This window comes from Anopheles moucheti, chromosome 2 (genome assembly GCF_943734755.1).
Source record: "Anopheles moucheti chromosome 2, idAnoMoucSN_F20_07, whole genome shotgun sequence".
Taxonomy (NCBI): Eukaryota; Metazoa; Arthropoda; class Insecta; order Diptera; family Culicidae; genus Anopheles; species Anopheles moucheti.
The window spans coordinates 137,524-159,510 of record NC_069140.1 but is presented as its reverse complement, the minus strand read 5'-3'; the positions used below and the strand labels follow the sequence as shown (position 1 = coordinate 159,510).

The 21,987-nt window shown below is 36.7% G+C and overlaps 1 protein-coding gene across 5 annotated transcripts in view; it reads left to right on the top strand.

Annotated features, from left to right (window-relative positions):
• LOC128297942 (broad-complex core protein) overlaps nucleotides 1-21,987 on the top strand; it is a 138,355-nt gene that overhangs the window by 101,520 nt on the left and 14,848 nt on the right. For 3 of the 5 annotated variants that reach the window (XM_053033661.1, XM_053033658.1, XM_053033659.1), the window contains 7 exons: nucleotides 3,851-4,184; nucleotides 4,260-4,448; nucleotides 4,534-5,041; nucleotides 5,135-5,540; nucleotides 5,627-5,778; nucleotides 6,409-6,459; nucleotides 16,725-17,423. In XM_053033661.1, coding sequence (XP_052889621.1) covers nucleotides 3,999-4,184; nucleotides 4,260-4,448; nucleotides 4,534-5,041; nucleotides 5,135-5,540; nucleotides 5,627-5,778; nucleotides 6,409-6,459; nucleotides 16,725-17,260 — 2,028 coding nt within the window. In that variant the 5' untranslated portion in view covers nucleotides 3,851-3,998 and the 3' untranslated portion in view covers nucleotides 17,261-17,423. Of the gene's footprint in view, nucleotides 1-3,850; nucleotides 4,185-4,259; nucleotides 4,449-4,533; nucleotides 5,042-5,134; nucleotides 5,541-5,626; nucleotides 5,779-6,408; nucleotides 6,460-16,724; nucleotides 17,424-21,987 lie in introns of those variants that run through there. The other 2 variants (XM_053033660.1, XM_053033662.1) reach the window with 2 other exon arrangements.

Below are 21,987 nucleotides of genomic sequence, written 5' to 3'. Positions count from 1 at the left end.
ATTAGCAGGCCAAGTTCTCTGGATGTTGTGCTCAGCTTGTGTAATGGATTATTGAAGTACAGGCGATTTACAAAAAAAAAATTGCCCTACTAAAAATCTTCTTGTTCTGTAAAAACTCCAAACATGGAGTGCAATCGCAAACCCGAAATATCCGGTGAAGTACAATGATTAAGATGATGATGGAAGTCAGTTCTCTTGGCTGATGTCAGATTTGAACTGACGATTGTTGCCTATGATTTTGCCGAGCTTTTCATTCAAAAGAAGTTTCCTATTTGAATTTGATGGCGTTTTAGCCATTGGGACTTGACTCCACAAAATTCTGCGTTCAAGAATCCTGGTTACCTGGTTTGATAAAATGTTCTCTATTTAAACAGGGAAGTAAACAACACAGCATAACAACAACAGCAACTGCTCCTGAAACAGTCTCGCATATCTGTTAGTAAAAAACATTAAAAATTGCAGCGAATCAAGCGGTAAAACAGCTTTTTTAACATCTTTATAAGTTGCTGTAAAACATGGCATTATTTTCTATGCTGCTATCTTCGTGGAATCAATGACCATTTCTGGTCTTCCTTGATTTGTATTAATCAGGATAGTGAGTCCTGTGTTCACGTGGTACTTGGAAGCTTTGGGGCGGCCCGGTGGCTTGATGGTAGCGATGCTGGTCTTCACAGGAACGGACCGGGACCCATCCCGGTGCCGTGCGTTACAATACCAGTCCAGTAGTCCTCAAGGTCCGGCAGAGCGGTCATGGTTTTCGTCGTCACGTTGTACACGTACTCCCGGTTCCAATCCCCCGTACTTCAGACTGATTATTCAGCTACTGGTAAATAAAGACACAGAAAGCCAGAAATGGCAGGCCCAGACCTATTAAGGTTGTTGTTCCGATAGAAGAAGAAGAAGTGAGTGCTGCTGCAGGGGTATGGCTCGAATAGGATTTTGTACCAGTTTTGTCGTTTAAGAAACCGTTCAAATTGCATCACCGACCAACATTAAAATCTTTTTGAAAATCTTGTAAAGGATCCGAATGAAAATGCAAGAAAACGCGCGAATACCCAAGGAAAACAATTAAAAACATTCTCAAATTGCGCGTTTGTAGATACGTGTAAAAATTGGTCCATTTGGTAAAATCATAAAATGGAAAAATGGAAAAATGAGCTGTTGGCGAGGGTGTCATAGAAGGCATAGCGAAAGAAAGCAGTTAAAAGAAGAGATGTGAAATCAAAGTTGCACCACACAAAAATATTATCCATGGATGTGGGAAATAATGTTACCATGGAAACGTTATGCGTCGCCTCCAACTAAAATTTGTATAGCGAAACTAGTTTAGCATAATTTTTTAAACAGAAAAGCATTACAGCGCCTATCGTTCTGGGGAGCTATTTTTGCATGGCAAAATTGCAATGGTTCTCATATGAGATTTAATGAATATTTTACGGAATGTTTGAATTTAATTCACATAAGACAAACGATAAAGTCATGGAATAATATTATATATATTTTTTTAAGCCATCGCAAAGCATTAAATGGATAAAATTACGTTATTTTATAATGAGCTGTTATAGTATTTTTTTTTATTTCTTCAAGAACGGTCAGGCCATATTGCTAATGAACTGTAATAGTTAGTAATACAAAATCATTGAAAACATTTCATGAAATCTTCTAACAATTTATTCTAATACATTTGTTGGGTTAAGCGATCAATGGTAAATTCAATAAAATATTAAACTTCATTGACACATAAACCCCAAGCTGGTTTATGTATCTAGCAGTATTGTGCATTTTTCTGTGATTATTGATTTACTTTTACCATGATACCATGATTTCAGATGAAGTATCATTCACGACTATCGATACTGTTAAATTTAAGAAAGTTAAATCCACAATAAAAACTTCTACAACCCAACCCAAACCCAAAACCCCAACTTTACCAATAATTGAGCTATTTACGTTTCCAATGCGATACAGTTTTTGACGCAATTCTTTCTAAACAAACTACATTGTGCCTACTTCGTTGTATGAGCGAACTTGTTTACGTTTGCTATTTGATGTATCTAATAGACTCACCAACAGCATTCCATTTTGCTTGATTCCCAATGCGCGGTTAGTTTGTATAGTGTGCAAGTGTGTGGCTGATCGGTTTTAACAGAAGGTTGCCTCCTTATGCTTTAGATTTTCAACTTTGAAATATGCTGATCGTTCACATTTGTTTCCCGCTTTTATTTTTGGTTAGCGATTTTAATGTTTTGTTTTACGGCCATCAAAGTATTAAGTACCCCTTCTGGTTCCCGTCAGTGCTTTTAAAACGAAGCGTCATCAAATTTGTAACTACGGTCCCTAAACTCTTGGCGGCCTTAGCTTAGCGTTACTGATGATTATGTTTCGTTCGATAATCGTGTCACTGTTAGTTGAATGGGGTTTACCAACAACTAGCTATCGAGTTCCTTCCACTTGCACACGTGCTGTGACAGAACAATATTTTTTAAACTGAATGTCAATCGTTGGACACCCAAATTCTATTTCGGATTAAGTCATGAACCCATTCCGTACTTAACCAACCAGTGCACCACGGTAGAGTCGCTAGACGGTAGTCGAGTAGTAGAGTGTCGTGATTGTGCAAAGTAGTTACTGTGAGATAGTAAGTTTATATTTTTGGAGCGGCTCGGTGATGTATCGATAGCGGCGCCAGTTTTCACGCGACTGGGCTGATCCAAAATCCCATCCATACCAAGCCTCCGAGCGCAAGACTGACTATCCTGGTTCGGGCGAATAAATGCAAAGAAGTTAAAGAAAGCCAGAAATTGCAGGCTTAGCCCTCTTGAGGTTGCTGTTCCGATAAATACAGTATTTTTTTGTGTGGTATTTATAACTATCGTCGCATGCACGTTTAATATAGGTGCAGTGCATTAAAAACTTGCATTACGTGCAGGATTTATGTGCTAAGGTGGCACCTAGCACACATCATAAATTGTACGCACGGCTCATCTATGTATCTGAGATTATCTATACCTATCAGCTTTGCATCGATAGTGTTATACAGCGCGTAGGTGAAAATTTATCCCTGTGAATTCGTGAACATAATACGCATATTCGCACACACGCAAGAAATGAAATATTTTGTGCTGTGAAAGCTCAAACCCCGTTTCCGCTCCTTGATCCATTCCGTTTAGGTTTGGGTAAGCATTTTAAAACGGTTGCATTTGTCGGTTGATTTATGATGTAGGATTTAACCATGTACTTAATGAGTCACACCTTAAAATAGTGAAATATCGAAACAAATTTTGCGGTATGATTTGTTAGAATTCGCTCGCCGTTAAAGTGCGCTGATCTGTGACCCCTATTTTAAAATTGTAGACAAGTTTGTGTGTATCTGTATGTTTGTTGATCATTGTGCCTTTGTTCATGAAAATTTTGGGTTTAAAAATGAATCATGGATTCATTGAAAATTGATCAAGAACTGCATTATTATTCTACGGCATGAGACTTGGGGCCTTAAAGGAGCTTAAATTCGATTTAATGTAAGCAATGTAACTAATCCTTAATGAATTTCCATAATCTAATGTAAAACCTAACGATAAACTAACCTTATTTAATGACAAATCAGCAAACCGACAAATGACAAACCGTTTTAAGCAATGTAACTAATCCTTAGTGAATTTCCATAATCTAATGTAAAACCTAACGATAAACTAACCTTATTTAATGACAAATCAGCCACAAGAGACATAAATTGCAATTTTTCAACCGGCCTCTTTGTCCTCGTGATGGAAACATGTTATAACATTCTTATGTATTGGCAGATTAATTTATTTGTAATTCCGTATGTATTCTTTCTTCTCCCCATTTACAGATTGCTCATATCAACTATTAAACATCAAGCAAGCACATATGTGAGTAAAGTGATCTCGAACGAAGCCATAGCCGTACAAATACACACAGTCAAAAATACAATATCATAGATAACAGTGCAAATACACCCGACAACAACAGCAACAACCATGGTGGACACGCAGCATTTCTGTCTGCGATGGAACAACTACCAGAGCAGTATCACGTCGGCCTTCGAAAACTTGCGCGATGATGAGGACTTTGTCGATGTGACACTTGCCTGTGATGGCCGCAGTCTTAAAGCGCACCGTGTCGTCCTATCAGCGTGCAGTACATATTTCCGCGAGTTATTGAAGGTAGCGTACCTGATGTCCTATTTCCTGCTGCTTTCCTGCCCATGGTCAGTGTTACTTTATCTTATTATTTCACAGAGCACACCATGCAAACATCCCGTGATAGTGCTTCAAGATGTGGCATTCACCGATCTGCACGCGTTAGTTGAATTTATCTACCACGGTGAGGTGAATGTGCATCAGCGATCATTGAGCTCTTTTCTGAAAACGGCGGAAATTTTACGAGTATCTGGTTTAACACAGCAACAAGCTGAAGATACTCATGGCGTAAGTGTTGTGATGAAGCACATGTCCAACGCAACTGATGTGACTGATTGGTTAATTGGACCATTTGTTACTTTCTTCCGCATAGATGCATACATCGCTTGGTACCAACTTGCCATCGGGTGTCGTACATCATCCGATCTACCCGGAGAAAATGTTGGACGACTCGTTGTACGTGTCACAAGGTGTATCTCCTCCTCCACATCTTGCCAACCTGCACAACAGTTCCTCCCCGAGCAGTGGCAGCGGCGGTGGTGGTGGTGGTGGTGGTGGTGGAGGTTGCGGAGGTGGCAACAGTAACGGTGCACCGATGGTAAATCAGCTACTGAAGCGAGCCGCCGCAGCGGCTGCCCTACGACGGGAACGGAACAACTCGGCCCATTCGGACGAGATGGCACTCAAGCGACACCGGATGTCGGTGGACAGCAATGGGCCGACGAATATGCGCGATCTAGATGTAATCTGCAGTACGCCCCAGACGACAGCTACCGATTTTTCCTCGAGCGCTTCCAAGCAGCACATCAATTTGCCATCACCATCCCAGGGAAAAGAACAATTGCGGCAACAGGACAGCTTATCCGGTCATGCAAACAACGGTCAGTAAAGGAGAATACGAGAAGGAAACCTTAAACAATCATTCAAACTAATAGTTGTGAATATTCTTCTTTCCCTTCTATATGTCTCTTTAGGCAACAATAGTAGTTTCTCCATCAACAGTTCGAGTAACTTAATAAAAAGTAGTATTAATAACAATAACAATAACATCAACAACAACAACAACTTGAACAACAACCTATTGCACAGCAAGGAAAACAGTAGCGGCGGCGGTGGCCCGGTCGTTGGTGGACTTTGCGGTTCCGGTCACATGCCAACGTCACTCGGCACTTCAAACGGAAGTAACACAGGTAGCCTCTGCTCGGCGGAAAAGGAAAGCCTGGCATCCTCCCCATCGGAACGTTCGGCCGAGGACGTGAAGTCGGAACCGCTCGAGCTGCTGTGTGGCACGGGCGGTGATCAAGAAAACAGCTCCGACTCGGTGCCGGACGACCACGGAGAACTCGTTAAAAGTGGACTGGATGTGAAAGGTTCCCTGAGGTAAGTAGCAAGGAATGCCGAGTGGTCTATCCCGATGATGACTAATAACAAAACTTTGTGCGTTTGTTTTGTTTATTGGCGATCAGATCACCAAATGATCATGAGCTTGATACCAACATTCATCACCACAGTGGGGCCCAGTTTCTCATGAATGCTAACGAAAACAAGCTATTTCCGACGCCACCTTCATTTAACTTTTCCATGGCAGCACTAGCAGCAGACCCTTCGGCGTTGGCAGGTGAGTAAATCGCGATTGTTGCAGTACAGCCTTTGGTCGGCTTTTTAAATTCAAATGAAGTTGCAACCATAGATGGAGACTTTTTCAGTTGAACCAAAATTGGTCACTGTAAATTTGAAACCCTTCTAACTTTCTGTATCTCGAACAATAATGCTCAAGAAAATAGGAGAGATTCTAAATTTATCTAAAACATTGTGGAGTTCAATTGCAAAAGAACCCAGAAATATCTTCAGTATTGCTGCTTGATCATGCTGGGGTTTGGAGTTCAACTGGAACAACTGGAATTAAATAAATGTCGAATTTTTCCCAATTTGTGGGTCATAATAAAATGTAAACTATTCCTTACAAAATTTTCGCTTGACTGACAGAGTTCAATTGTGTATAGTTGAAAACTATTAACACAGAATCATTTTGTCTTGCAATAGCTCGAATTACTTACTCTACCTTAACTAGAAAAAAATCAATAAACAAGTCCATATATGTCTCACTTGCCTTCAAAACCCACTGTATTGCATTTTCCATCAAATGCAATAATGTACTGTGCAACTCTGTATTAATTTTATGTTTTTTTATATTACTTATTTCCCTTTTCATTCATTTGAATACTTCTTATTTCCCTTTTCGGCACAGGATTTAGCACACAAGCACTGCAAGCGGTGGAGTTGGCCGGTTCGCCTCAGGGTAAGTTAGTTTGTATTTGATTTTTGTCCACACGATACTTTGTTCTGAATTCTGAATTTCTCAACGAGCCAACAAAATTTATACATACATCGACCACTATCTTTCATCAACTTTCTTATTTATACCTGTTTTATTTTATTTTTTTACAAACGTTATATATTTTCCATTTTCCAATTGAAACCAAATTAAAACCACAACCAAAACCATAAAAAATCAATTACTAACTCTGAACATACTTTATATATATATATATATATATATATATATATATATATATATATATATATATATATATATATATATATATATATATATATATATATATATATATATATATATATATATTTATATATATATATATCCTCTTGGTAACTTTTGCTTACGATGCGCCGTGGGAAAATATGGACTTTTTGTGTGGATTTAAAAAAATACCAAACATAAACGAACTTCATTCATCCACGCACTGTTTCACAGATTATTTGAAACTTTCGACAACAATTACAACTATTACAAAATAAAAAAAGAAGTAAATGAAGAATCAAAAACACATTTCATTTAATGAAAGCTGTTAACATTTTTCTTCTCTTTGTTTGATTTTTTTTGTATTTGTCAACATAAAAGTTTGTTATTCAAACCATATTAATGGTCAGAGATAAAAAAAAAACAGTCCAATAATTAATACTCAATTTTCTGCAACTAAAATCGTGTTATCTGTTCCTGAGCAAACGAGCAAAATTATTATCCAATTCCATATTTTCTTCCTATTTTTTCTTAATACTAACCATTAAATGCTTTTAACGTTAACTACCTATGTGCCGTTAATCTTACACAACTCTGAACTGTCGAACAAACAAAAAACAAATTATAAAAGAAAAACAGATGGCAAACTTTTTCCGACGAAACAAACCAAACAAAAACATATTTACAACAGCTTTGGCTGGAAGTTAAGTATTTTTATTACTTTCAAAATGTCATACGATAAACTAACAACAAACAAGGGTTCTATGAAGTAGAAATGGTTTACCTTCTGCTTTTAAATTATGAAATTTTCCTTTTTAATTGTGTGCTTTGGCCCAATCATTCGATTATAACCGACACAAAACAAAATTCATAGCATTGAAAAAGTGAAATCAAACAGAGTTAAAGCGACTAGCATACAAAATGGCGCTTGGTAATACAATACGACAATATATATATCACAAAACTAACGCATTACTTTTAAAAAGACATGTTATGCTATCATAAACGACAGCTAATGTGTCCGTTTGTGTGTGTTTTCATATTTTATTTTGTTTTACGTCCAAATCAACGATCCTTTTTTGTATTTGTACTCATGTTTGCTTTTCTTCATAAGTTGTGTGCTGTTTCGGAATTTTCGTTTTCGGGTTTGAACTAGTGTAAGAATGTATAACTGTTGTTTGGTATAAAATTACGTGTTTGATCGTGTTTATACATCGTTGTTGTGTGTTTTAAGTTCAAAAGAAAACAAAATATGCTAAAAGCCTCTAAATGTTTAATATTCATTCCATTCATTTTAATAATCAAACACAAAAACTACAGTGCTGCATTTGTTATATTTTATTTTTAAATAAACGTGAACGTGTTTTGTTTGGACATTGAAAATTTCTAGTTTTGCCTTTACTTCAGAAGAATAACCCTGTTTTAAACCGACACACGTAACACACTTTGTGACATTCTATTAAACGGTACTGTCTTACTGTATTACTGTTTGACTGCTCCTTACAACACAACCACCTATTCTTATCGTTACCAACTATAATACTAATCCACTAAACCTTCAACCTCAAAGCTACTACTAGTACTATTACTTTTACTGCTACTACTAATACTACAACTACTACTACTTTTTTATATTACTACTGCTACATCTTTTGCCACTATAACCAATACGGCTGCCACTGTTACTATTACTTTTAAATCCACTGTTTTTATCAATACTGCTATTTCCGTCAGTCTAAAATAGAACTTTCATCTATCTTTTACTTAATTTTGTATCAACTGTTGGTGCCCGCTAGTTAACGATGAAAAACAAAGAAGAACAAACGATTATAAAATCAAAGTACGGATTTTGTTTTGAAAGCAACAAAAAACACATATTACAAATTGGATTGTGCTTCTAAAAATCGAACGAACAAAAACGGACCAAAGAAACACAAACAAACGAACCAACAAAAATAGAAGTAAAAAGTAACATGAGCCAAAACGTCTGCAGGCAAAAATCTGTAAATTATTGAGGGTTGGATAATGCATCTTTGCTATACACACATATAAATATATATATATATATATATATATATATATATATATATATATATATATATATATATATATATATATATATATATATATATATATATATATATATATATATATATATATATTGGTTATTGTAATTATTATTTTACATAATTAACGTTTAAGATATGGCTGTTCCTCGGACAGGGAAATATTAACCTTAGTAACAAAGCAGGATGGTATAAAAACAAGAAAAACAAAACATTACTATAATCTTAAGTCGGAAAACAAGTTAGTATAAATTTTGTAAAAAATATGCGGATATTACAACAGGCAAAAAAACCCCCCGTAAAAAGTAAGATCCAAATGGTGCTAAATTATCCCTCAAATTAAACATATAATTAAACTGTACAAAGATATTGGTGGAGACAATGGAAAATGTTATGTATTACGGTATAATTTAAATAAAATGATGCATCCAATTGCTCATATTGAACGGGTGTATGTACAATGGCACAATAAAACAGAACAATATTGTGCAAAACTGAAAAATTTTTCCTCAATCAGTCGGTCAGCACAAGCATGTCAAACGGTCAGAGTAAATTGTATGGAAAATTGAAAGATCTAATAAGAAATTATTGATCACCAAACCTGACCAAAAACCCCACAAAAGGTTTTCCCCATCAAAAACCCAAGATAAAAAACCCCACAAAAAAAACCACATAAATTATGTTTTACGTACCTAAAATTTCACAACGGCGTTACTAGTGATATGAATGCTGACGTGACTGGAAAAGGAATCTACGAAATGTGATACAAACAATACTGGAAATATAATGAATGATCAAACTTTATCAACCCATTGTACAAACACAATCACACACAAACATACTTACTGTAAATATTAGTACGTAGTAGTTACACAGTGCTGTTAAACTTAAGAAGCTTTTGGAGAAAGTCGCTTGTATAATGGAGGAGAGTAAACAAACGGTGGAGTGCATACACTTACAAATATCGGACCTTAAATCGAACCCAATCAAATGCAACAAATCATAAACAAACTCATCCCCAAAGTGAGAAGAGTAATAAAATAATTTGGATAATTAGAGACAACATTGAATGCTCCTTAACACCTGTGTGAATTAGTGAATTTTACCATTTCCATTCCTTTCCACTAATGACCTCTCAGGACAGGACCAGTGTCTTCATTGGACACCAGAAATATTTCTTGCAGAAATGCCCCCTCCCTCCTCCTGATCGGATTATTTTGGTAGCAGCTTAAGAGAGCAATTGTATTTTAATAACATTGTTCCTATCCTCCTGGTATTCTTTTTGTCTTACATGCGTACAAGCAAATTAAATATTTGTTAAGATCGTACTCTTACTAGTATGCCTTTTCAATGTACTTGGTGCTCTCGTTTAACTTGTATGGAGGACGGAAAATATTTTTTAAATAAACAAGTAATAAAAAAAACTGTCTCTTAAATCGGATGTATTGGATTTTCATGATTTTCATGATACAAATTTAAATTCCAAAGCTGTAAATTGGTGCTGTATAAAAATTGGGTAGGCACTAAAGTTTTGTAACAAAATCAATGGAAACAAACAAATCTAAAATATCGCACTAGAATATTTTAAAGGTCTTGTCGATTATCCCAATAATGACGAATTCGCCATTGAAGATATTAATTGCCAACTAAGTTGTCAAAGTTTAAAATACGCAAACAATGCTTCTAAATTGATATCAGACAGACTTTTGCTTATAAATCAAACAAAAATCAAGTGATTTGTATAAATTCACTTCATATACCAGTAGATTTTCAAAAAACTTAAAAAAATCAACAAATAAAACAACTTACAAGATTTTACAAACTTTCGGAATACAATATAAATTTTGCTTTGGGATGCACTACAGCTTAGATCGTTTAGAATTGAGGCACTTCGTAACGCGTATATCTTTTCTGTCATCATTCCAATTGAAACACGGTGTTAGAATGAAACATAAGTAATATATGAAATAGCATAATATATTTTAAAAAATATGAAGAAAGTTATTCGTCTTTTTTGTGAAAAAAAAAAACTCTCGACTGCTCAACAACCAGCGCACAGCTGCTTCAGTCATTGTTTCGGCCAGAAAATTCCACTAAGTTTTCATTCGTCCAATATCCTGGGCAAATTCTATCCACATGCATAGGTGTTTTAGTACGAATTTTAGTACATCATCGTTATGCAATTGTAGCACGTCTTTGCGGCACCTGGCTAGATCTGGCCAAAACATGACTAAACTATCATGAGTCCTTATAAATGGTCAAATTCGTGTGCCTAAGACACTATAATTCTGAAAACATGATTTTATTCGTCACAAAACCAATGAAGTTTTTTTTAATTAGGATGTCTTAGAGACAAACCTAGGAACCTTGCGGCTAGCAGAAGCCAAAGAGAATTTAACCCACGGGATCTGTTTGCAATCGGCTGTCACGTTGGTTTCCAGCTCCTCTACTCCGGAGTTGCTCTCTTCCGGGCGTAGAGCCCAGTATCTAACCATTGTTTGTTGATTGAGGTTGCGATTTGGATGTTTACTTGCTCGGCAACACTTAAATCATTCTAGTAGTCGGAGTCGCCGTACAGTAGGGCGTTCAGCGTTAAGATTTTTGGAAAAATCATGGTCTGAGATAATAGCATTAGCCTTGATTTTCCGAATGACTCTCAATCGCAGTTAACGATTAACGGTTTCAGTCCGTCGCTTAATATGCTCGTTATGGATAGTTGTCTAAGTCTCCTTATACTTTCAATGTAGGTACTCGCGCAATAGTCAATTTAGCCAAACTTAAGCGTTTGCTATTTCCTAGTTGACGCTGATGGATTATGCATATGACTGTTCACAATCAATTTTCGATTATCCACTAGCATAGTGAATATCTCTATGGATAAAATAGCGACATTGCGTAGAAATTGGACAAACTGAAGTGTATATATCCATCAACAAAACGTTGTCAAAAGATTCCATTTTAAGTGCGCTAACTTATTGTAACAAAGTGTCCCATTTCTAAATGAGCCAAGTTGTTCTATAACTTAGTTAATTATGAGAAAGTTGTATTGAAACTTTTGAAAATGTTAAAAAAGATCTTGAATTTTTGGAACACTAGTTATTGTATGTTGTATTGTAAACGTCCAAAGAATCCAATTTTTCCAATGTTCCCAATGTACAGAATCCCGCCGAATCCCGCCATACTTGCGATGAATTGTCAGCTTGATCCTGAATTCGCGAACAGAAAATGACCCTACTACTTCTCCATCGTTTGTTTTTATTCTAGTTGACTTTTTATACGGTAAAGTCATCACACGCAACGTACAGAAATGCAATATATTAGACAACCCAATAAACAGTTCCCGGTGAAGGTACTACTATTCCGTTTTGCTAATTGAACCACCTCCATTAGGAAGAAATGGAAACTGCAAAAGAAAACAGATTTAATTGTCGCTTCATGATTTTCTTTCACACCTTCTCCACTCCCCTCCACAACTCCTTTTGCTAACAAATTTCTCCGCATCAGCAAGTTGATGGTTTCGTTTTTTCATCCTTATTTTTGGAGCTTTTGTTGTCGAAACAAACGAGAAAGTAACTACTCCTTTAATTCCGACTCCTGTTCTTTAATACTACGCGAACCTCTAATTATGTTGCACATCTCTTTATGGACTCTTCCGTCGTCAGGGCGCCTGACGACAAAATCGCTACAATCGAACTCGTACGCTGTCAATTCCGTCGAACTGCTAAATGCAACTATCACACCACCATCACCATCATCATCATATCCCATGTCATCAGTGTTAGGCGAAGATTTCCGGTGCGATCCGTGTAACAAAAACCTGTCATCACTAACGCGCCTGAGACGCCACATACAGAACGTTCACATGCGCCCGACAAAAGAACCGGTCTGCAATATATGCAAGCGTGTGTATAGTTCCTTGAATAGCCTCCGGAATCACAAGAGTATCTATCACAGAAACATGAAGTACGCCAAAGACGACAAGAAGCTCGTACAGCTCTCAATCGGAGGTGCTAGTGCCGGTGCTGCCAGTAACAGTGGTGGTAGCTCTCCGTCACCGATGTCCGCCAATGCCCCAATACCACCCACATCACAGTCGTCTTCCGCTACGAATGCGGCAGTCGGTGGATCGCATCCGTCGGCCCACCACCATCCCGCTACCATGCCCGGCAGTCCGATCGGACCGAATCGTCCAGGTGGTTACTTTTAATCGTGTAACGTGTATAACGTGTAACGCATTTCGAAGGGAAGCACAATGAATAGCACAGAACGTGTACCGTCCTAGGGTAATGCGACGAGGCGTGGTACGTTTTGGGTGTGGAGGGTGGGTGTTTTTTAGTAATTCCTTGACGAACGCAACTGGAAGAGAAAGAAAAGTGTCCTTTTAACACGATACATCACTAGAACAAAATGGTTGGAAGAGGAGTTCAACACAAGTAACATCACTGCGTTTTTTGACGATTCTTGGTCACCGTTCAGGATTAATGCTGCCCACATACAACGTATTTTAACTATAACTCGCTTACGAAAATGAAAAAGAAAATATAGAACAATAAGAACATAGGAAACATTGCACAATTTTGATGAAAAAAAGGCAATTCATTATCATTGAAGTAGCCGCTCATTGACTATAAATTGACTATAAAGATAATAAGGACTAGAAATAATATGAATATTTATGTTTAAGCATAGTAATGATTGATATTTGTTATTGCATGGAAAAAAATTAACTGCTTTCTTCGTAAAGATATGGGAGATAGCAAATTTGGGAATAGGCATAAAAACGTGAAACGTGAAAATTGAGGGAAAAGTAACAATCAATACACAAAAACACAAACACAAAAAACGCTAATTGGAGTTAGACAAAAAATGAAAAATGAAATCATCTTGTTTTGCACCTTCCATTCAACAACAAAAAAAGTGCGTTTTATTGAATGTCAGTTGTGTATTTTGTTAACAATATTCAGATATTTTCATCCCACAACTAACCTTACTGCACCAAGAGAGAGACACACACACACAATATTAAAAAAAAAACAAACAATAGGACAATAATGAATCACATTTTAAAATGACCGTTCGTCCGTCCGTGCCCGAAGGGAACGCGAAAGCTCAGTAATTTGGTTTTTGTTCTATTTTACACAATTGGAAATAAGAAATCAAGGAGACACTATAGTGACTTTCTGCTACGATTAGACCACTGCTAAATTAATTCGGATTGAATTGTTTCCCCATGTTCGTTAAAACCAACCTTCTCCGCAACCATAGTCTACAAAACATAAGTTCTAAAACACTATTTGGAAAAAATGACAAAGAAACTATTTGGAATATTGATAAATAGAAGCAAAAACTCGTGGTTTAACCAGTCTTATTAACTAATTTTTAATACATTGTTTGTATTTGTTTCGTTAGTCATTTTACCGACAAGCTACCTGTGGGAAAAGGACTAATGTCGTGGAAGAATAAGCAAACCAAAATAAGCAATATGGGATTTTTTTTGTACATTTCTGTTAAGTTAAGCGTCGTAAACAAACTATTGGCCGTTAGAATTTTTTATTTTATTTTATTTTTTTGTTTTTACACGTGATCCGCATACTCAAAATCTTCCTTTTTAATGGTTCCCTGTTTTGATCCTTCTCCATCTTTCCTCTTTCCTCCCTCCTTGTCATGATCATTCATATAGCCTCTCACATATGGTTAAGAAGAGTACAACATGTGAATACTAGTACTCGTAAATCCTATGCATTGCAAGAGGTATTGCACTGCACTGAACTGCCAGAGGCATTTGGGAAATTGGCGAGAACAATTTTTAGTACTTCTCTCTATCTGTGTTGCCAGATTTGTTTGTGTAACATTATGTTTTCATTTCATTCTCCCCAAAACACGCTTGTCGTTGTTCGATTTAGCAAATGTTTTCCAGTGTTCTCGCTATGTGTGTGCGTTCGTGAGAATGTGTGTGTGTGTGTATGTATGTATGTGTGTGTATGATTGCCACACCTCATGAATGCAAATGCGTGTCTTCTTGTCCCTTTTTTTTATTTCCATTGGAAGGTCTTTAAAATTCATAACATTTTGAGTACCACAATAAAGTGAGAAAAAGATAGAAGAGGGAGGCTGACGGGGCACCCAGCACCAAAGAAAAAAGGACAAAGGATACACATTGGGCTTTGAGAATATGAACATTTGCTCAATTGCATTAATCAAAACAACAACAAACAAAGTCTAATGCGTTTATTAAATTTGTACAATAAAGCGTATAAAAAGAAGAGCAAACCCTTGCAAAAACCATTAATTCCGACACCTAATAAGTAAACAATTAATATTCCGTTTTGATCCATAAGCTCACGTCCATGTTTTTTTTTTTAATTTCAAGGACGTGTCACATGTCATTGCGCGTATTGTAATTCAGTACAATCTCTTTTTCTAGCAATACGGCCTAGCCTTTCCTAAACAAAAAAAAACGGTACTCTTTTACTTTCATATAAGCAATTGTATCAACTTTTAATGCAGTAAAGTAAATGTAACAAATGAAAATAGAAAATCCTGATGCCAATTAATGGCACCATATTGCAACAACACACCCCAGACATACTCTCATTGTTATATAGCTTTCATTAATCGTACTACTTATCCCATTACTATTTCCCAATATTTAAAACAGCCCGATGCAACCAACCTTAAGGCATATATGCCCCAAAAAAGTTCCATTCTATCCTGACATCTCAAACCCTTCCATTGCTCCGTATTTTCCCCCATGAAAATAGAGCGAAACAAAACAGTAAAAATTGGTTCATAACTCTACCTTTACCGTCAATGTGTTTTATGTGTTTACTTCTTTTTTTAATTATTATTACCCTTCTCACTATCACCCTATCCCGCCCTTTTTTTGTTGTTCACTGATTACATGGATGCTGATAACTATTTGAAAAATGGAAAATATAATAGCAATATCATTATATGTTTACCCAAGAAACATCAAACAAAATATCCTACAAAGCCCCCCTTTCTAATTGGCAACAAATTCGCACACCATTCGGCCATGTACGATACGCATCTTATTTTAATCGTGTATTTCTGTTTTTTTTTCTGATTGCCTTTTTCGTCACCATGCTGTATTTTTTGTTGTTGAACGTGTTTCCTTATCTCGGAGAAAAAATAACAAACAATCGATTAATTTACCCAATCAGAAACAAATAAAAAACGATCAAGATGTGCTTTTTAATGCGGGCCTCTTACGAAGAAAAAAATAACGTAGCAACAAAATACGTCAACAAGAAAAACTCAAACTCTTTGATTTGGTAACGCTTTATTCAAAATTTCTTTTTTTTTTGAATTGAACCCCAAAAAATAAACAATAAAAAAGTCAATAGTTTGCTTGAAAGATAGAGTTCAGTACGTTTATGATCCCTTGTATATGATGCATATATTCATTCTTACCTTACAACAACTGTAGGAAAATTCATTTTATTTGTGCACTAAAAATCAATACAAAAGTATCGATCAAATCAATGATCGTATCGAACATATGGCAAAAACAATCGAATTAGAACGCAATAAAATAAGCCAAAAATTAAACAAAACAACAAAAGCCAAACCAAAAGCAACGCAAAACAGTAAGTCACTATTGTCTCTCTTTTCTTTTTCCCGGTGCTGCTTATCGGTCGATTCTCACTCGATATATGCACGTACGTTCACGTTAAAATGCGCGCGGTTTGGACACACCCACGTTTCCCCGGGGGGGCGCCAACAACCAACCGACTATGGTGTAAAAATGTAATTGTGCGGTACGTCCCTTGTACTCCTACTACTGCTACTACCAACACCATCACCACCACTACTACCACTTACACCCTGTGTGTCTCTCTCGCGCGTTGTGTGGTCATTTACGCACTTTCGCACGGCCACGTACGGCACTAACACGTGGCGGTTGGCTGGATGTGGAACACTCCTCCATCCCGGCAGGCATGAGCATGGCGGCAAGCATGGCGTCCCAGCGCTCCGCTTCCCCACCAGACGGTGGGCACGGTGGTCACGTTGGTCATGGTATCAATCGGCTCTCGTTGCCGCTGCCGCTGGCGGCCTGCCACCGGTGCGACGTGTGCGGTAAGCTGCTGAGCACGAAGTTGACGCTCAAGCGGCACAAGGAGCAGCAGCATCTGCAGCCGCTAAACAATGCGGTCTGCAACCTGTGCCACAAGGTGTTCCGCACGCTAAACAGCTTGAACAATCACAAGAGCATTTATCATCGTCGGCAGAAGATCCTGCACCACCACCACCATGCACACCTGCATGGTCAGCACCCGTTCGCGGCGGTTGCTGCCGCAGTGGGGGGCGGGGGAGGTGCGGTCAGCCCTCTGCACCACGGTACAGCGGCGGCTGCAGCGGCCGCCGTTGCAGCCGCAACCGGTGCCGCCCACCACGAGCTGCTAAACAACAATGCCGGCAGTACCGACTGTGATATCAAGCATAGCGTGGCTACCAAGCTCGAATTCATGTAAATAGTTCCGCGTTCTCTCCCCATGTTAGTAGTCTGCAGAATATCCTGCTAAAGCATATATGACCACGTCAACGCTACCTACCACGTGCGACCGTGTCGCTAAGTATGAGAAAATAAGCAAAAAGATAAAAGGAAACTTTAAGGAAAATTGCATCTTACATTGAAGAGGGATCAGCAGCTCACGTATAAATGATGTATATGTGTATGTGTGTGTATTTAAAAAACAAAGTCCTAAAAAAACGGATGCAAAAGATATTCCTCTACATCTCTATATCAGATCTGTTTTCATCTAGTGTGTGACTCTATCGTTCTCACTCGCTTTCTCTGTCCCTTATTTGCCATCGAGGGAAATGCACTTAAATGCATTCAAGCACTAAGTAAAGCTGAGATCTATAATGGTGGGATTAGTAAAGTGCCCTCCGACCTTCCCCAATCCTACGTATACATGTTCACTATTCCAACTAAGCTATCCATCCCTTTCTAACTATTATAACGCAAGGCAACCTGTACCAACCGGATCGAAACGATCTGCAAGCGATCAGAATCGGATTGAGTTCAAGTATATTATGTCGGTTCGTTATTTATAGCCAGGTTAAAAAAAAATTAGGGAAAACACAAAAGACTATAGGCTTTTTTAAATCCACAAACTCCTACAAAAGTTTTAAAAAAATCTACGATAGGATGTATCCAATAATCACGATCAAAAATTATTCGTGACGGAGTGTCCATCAACGGTGTTGATCGTCCTAGTCCATAAACAATTGCTGCTTTAGAGAAAAAGGCGTACTGCATAGAAAAGGATGGTGATGGAACTGTTCTAAAAACTTGTAATCAGTGTTTGATTATAGTATATACAAATTTTGTTTACATTTTCTGACACAACGCATTTAGGAATCTATATGATTATTCATTTACTCAATTTATTTTTTATGATTTACTGAATGTATTATATTCGTTTATTCGCCTGAACGTCATCATCAAACTTCAGCATCGTATTTTTATATACTCAAAAACACATAAGGAATGTGTATGAATGAAGCTGAAGGGAAAGATTCGAGATCTTCTGAGTGCTAAGTATGATTCTTTCAGAATCTGCGTGCGTGGGTCCGCTTCTATTTCTGGTGCAAGCATTTATGATTTATTTAAGCTTACTATGATATTACAGTCGAACGTTCATTATCCAGACAACAGTGAACCGCATACCTGTTAAACGATTTCGACAGTCAATAAGCTTCAGCTTCAGCTTTGTACGCGCAATATTTGAAGATGAAGAAGCTAGGTCTACCCTAAAAAGATTCATATGTTTTTTTTTTCAATGTTAACAGTTGTTATTTAAAATCATTATGGAATATTTTTCATTGGGTTTAACTTGATAAACTCTTTATAAAAAAATATGGGGCAAAATGTAAAATAGATTAAAACAATTCTACTTATTTCCACCCGGACAATCGACATTTCACTGTAGATGGACACCCATTTTAAGCTAATGCAAATCTGATCCGTAGATGCAACAAATTCAACCTTCTTGCGTCTAAAAAGTCAGATTTGAAAAAAACGTATGCGTCGGCACCAATACTATGCCGGATAGATCCACGCAATGAGTCGTATTGCCCATCACTATTTACAACCAATTCTATGCTATCCTTCTTAAAGATTCGTCAAGCAAAATAATTTTGTGATAGCAAAAAAGTCCAAAATTAGCTTTCGGTTCAATCAAGTTTATATTCCTAGTGGTCGAAATTAAATATAACACATGCAAGAAAATGTGTTATAATAGTTACGTAAAACATGATCTGAAAAATTCGCTTATGTTTGAAAAAATTACTTATTACTTAAAAAAGAAGTCTCTTCAGTTAGGCAAAATCTGTAACCTACTGCAAAAAAATATGAATCTAAATGAGGTTGCCATTCCTACTAGTTCTGCCCCGAGTCCCATTTCCCCACCTTATTCGTTTTATCCTCCGGGCGGGTTTTATCCGTTATAACCCTGCGCACACGTTTTTAGTGCAGTACGAAGCTATCTGATGGTAATGTTCATTTTTAATAGTTCATTTATGTTTACTTATATGTTTTGTTTTGTTGAAACCTCTACATACATTTATTACAGCGTATTCGTAGTAGTCTGTTAAGTTAAGCGGTACATCTTATATCTATTGTCTTTGCTATTAAATAATGCCACAAATCGATGACTAGCGATGAAAAAGGAGGAAGAACATAATCCTGTGTTACACTTTAAGATAACAAAGAGGAAAAGCATCAAGCAAGAGTAATGGGTAATTTCATTCTTTCCTTGCTCGTTCTGGTCTTGTGATTTAGTTTGCTGATCGTTGCGGTTGAACAATTGCGAAATTGCTTAAATTATTTTAATATAACGAAATTATTTGGCTTGTTAAAACGAAAAAGAAAGGAAACCAAAGTTTGCGTTTTCGGTATGCAAAAAAAACAACAAACACACACGCACGCATTACTGTATATTTTTGACTGTACGTGAAATTATTGTCAAGACTGATTTTCATCTTTTTATTACCATTTTGGGTTAATCCTTTTATTTTAATTATTGTCGTCGATATGTGTAGGGTGCTTATAACCAATTAGTGTAAATTATTTACCTTGTTCAACTTATTGCCCCCCGCAGTGAACGCTGCCTCAGTGGAAATATTACCAGTCTTAACTGGAACGCGAGCGGCTATCAAACATGTCACAACAAAATAGCTGCAGTGTGTAACAGGGAAAGTGTAAACAGTAAATATGCGCAAAAAACTGAGACCGAATAATAAGAAATTATTCATTGTTTAATTATATTTATCTGCACCAATCACAATAACTCATACATCAACATCATTATTATTTACCGTTTAAAAGATTGGTGTTTAGTGTGTGAGTTGCTTACAGACGGAGTAGAAAACTGGAGTTAAAAATATCTAAAACACACTACACGCACACGCTATGGTACTGCTATATGAAACCAAGAATCTTTGTTGTGCGTAGTTCGATCTTAGAACACTTTTTAGTTCGACATAGGACCAAGAGTTCTTTGTGAGGGATTTTAATTTTTTGATATACATCATTACATAAAACTCTGTCAATGCACATACCCCACCAAGTGGTTTGAGGGTTTTGTTTTTTTAGGAAAATCATATATACTGCGTCATGCTGCCACTCTTCCATTATAATTATAATTGCGATAATTACTAATTACTGCTTACCGTTTACTATAACTGATTTATGAGATGAACTAATAAAATCCCATGTTTTATTGTTTAAGGTAGGTTCCTACTGCGCTGTATGTGTGTGTAGACGAATGCAATGGCAAGAGAGAGAAAGTGAGAGATAGAAAGGGAAAGAGAGAAAGATGAAGAGAGAAAAAGAAAGAGGTAGATAAAGAAAAGAGAGGTCGAAAAAGAAAAAGGAAATGTTGGAGAAAATTACAGAACGGCATAAAAAGCCTTGTCGTTTTACAAACGAACGACGGACGTTACATACGATGAATGTTAAGTTTAACTGATAATATTTTTCTTTTGTAAGCAACGTAAACATGTAAATGCATTATCGTAATCATGTGAACGTAATAATCGGATAACTAAAAAAGCACTGTTTTTGCCAATTTTTTTGTTTCGCTTATTTGGATATTCGATATTCAATTTGTTGCATTAAACTTTGTTCTCATTTTAAGCTACAAAATACTGAATCGGCACGCACAACGTAATATATTTTATATTGTGTGCCTGTGTATGTTTCTGAATTCGGGGGATTCATTTTTGCTGTTCTGTTCTGTCCGCAACGGTATAGCGAAAGCTGTTTCAATGGTGTAAAGCATTCGTGATGACTATTCGTTTTGAATAAGCAACGGTTAATACGCGTTTGCTGTCATGAAAAACATCGAATGCACTTTAAATAATTCACCTCACCAACATAGAAATAACGTAAAAGTATTCGATCATAAATGAATGAACACACACAAGATCGAGCAGGACGCATTTGTCATAGACTCTTGCATACACTGTAAAAATTAAATATCAAAAGGGGAAAATAAAACAAAACAGCCCCTCAATAATGCAAAAACGAAAATTATAGGTAATTTAAAAAAAAACAAATCTTAGATTGCGGCTTGCAAATTTACGAATACGACTGATTAGATTCTAAATCGAGTATAAACTATTGCGTGTTCTTGTGAAACGTGAAATGGTTCGCACCGTAATCTATATTTAGACAAAACAAAAAACAATTTGGGGAAATAAAAAGTAAAAGTTGTGATTTTTTTTTTGCAAAACTGAGCAAAACACACAATATGGATGTGAAGTACGAATCTGAAACAAAAATAAAAACACGATAAAAATTACAGTTATAGGAGAAGGAAAAGGAGCATAAACTAAAGGCACATGTCACACAGCATATGTGAGAGAGTTGAAAAAGACAAATTATTATTGATTGCGACGAAAAAGTTACCAAAACTGATTTTAGTATTACATATAACAAGGCTATATTGTTTTGGGCACATGGCTACATGATGTTAATCAAGGTTTTTTCGGCAAATCGAAAACAAAACGTGAAAGATGTGTAGAAACAAGGAGGAAAATCATTAGGCGGATGAAGGAAAAATTTTGTTTCCAACATTTGTGATTCACTGTTGTATTTTATTCGGTATTGGAAAACGGTGTTAAAACAAAGCTGAGCTGTTTGTTTCATTGTGATTCACTTAGAGCGGTATTTTTGAATAGAAAACAAAAC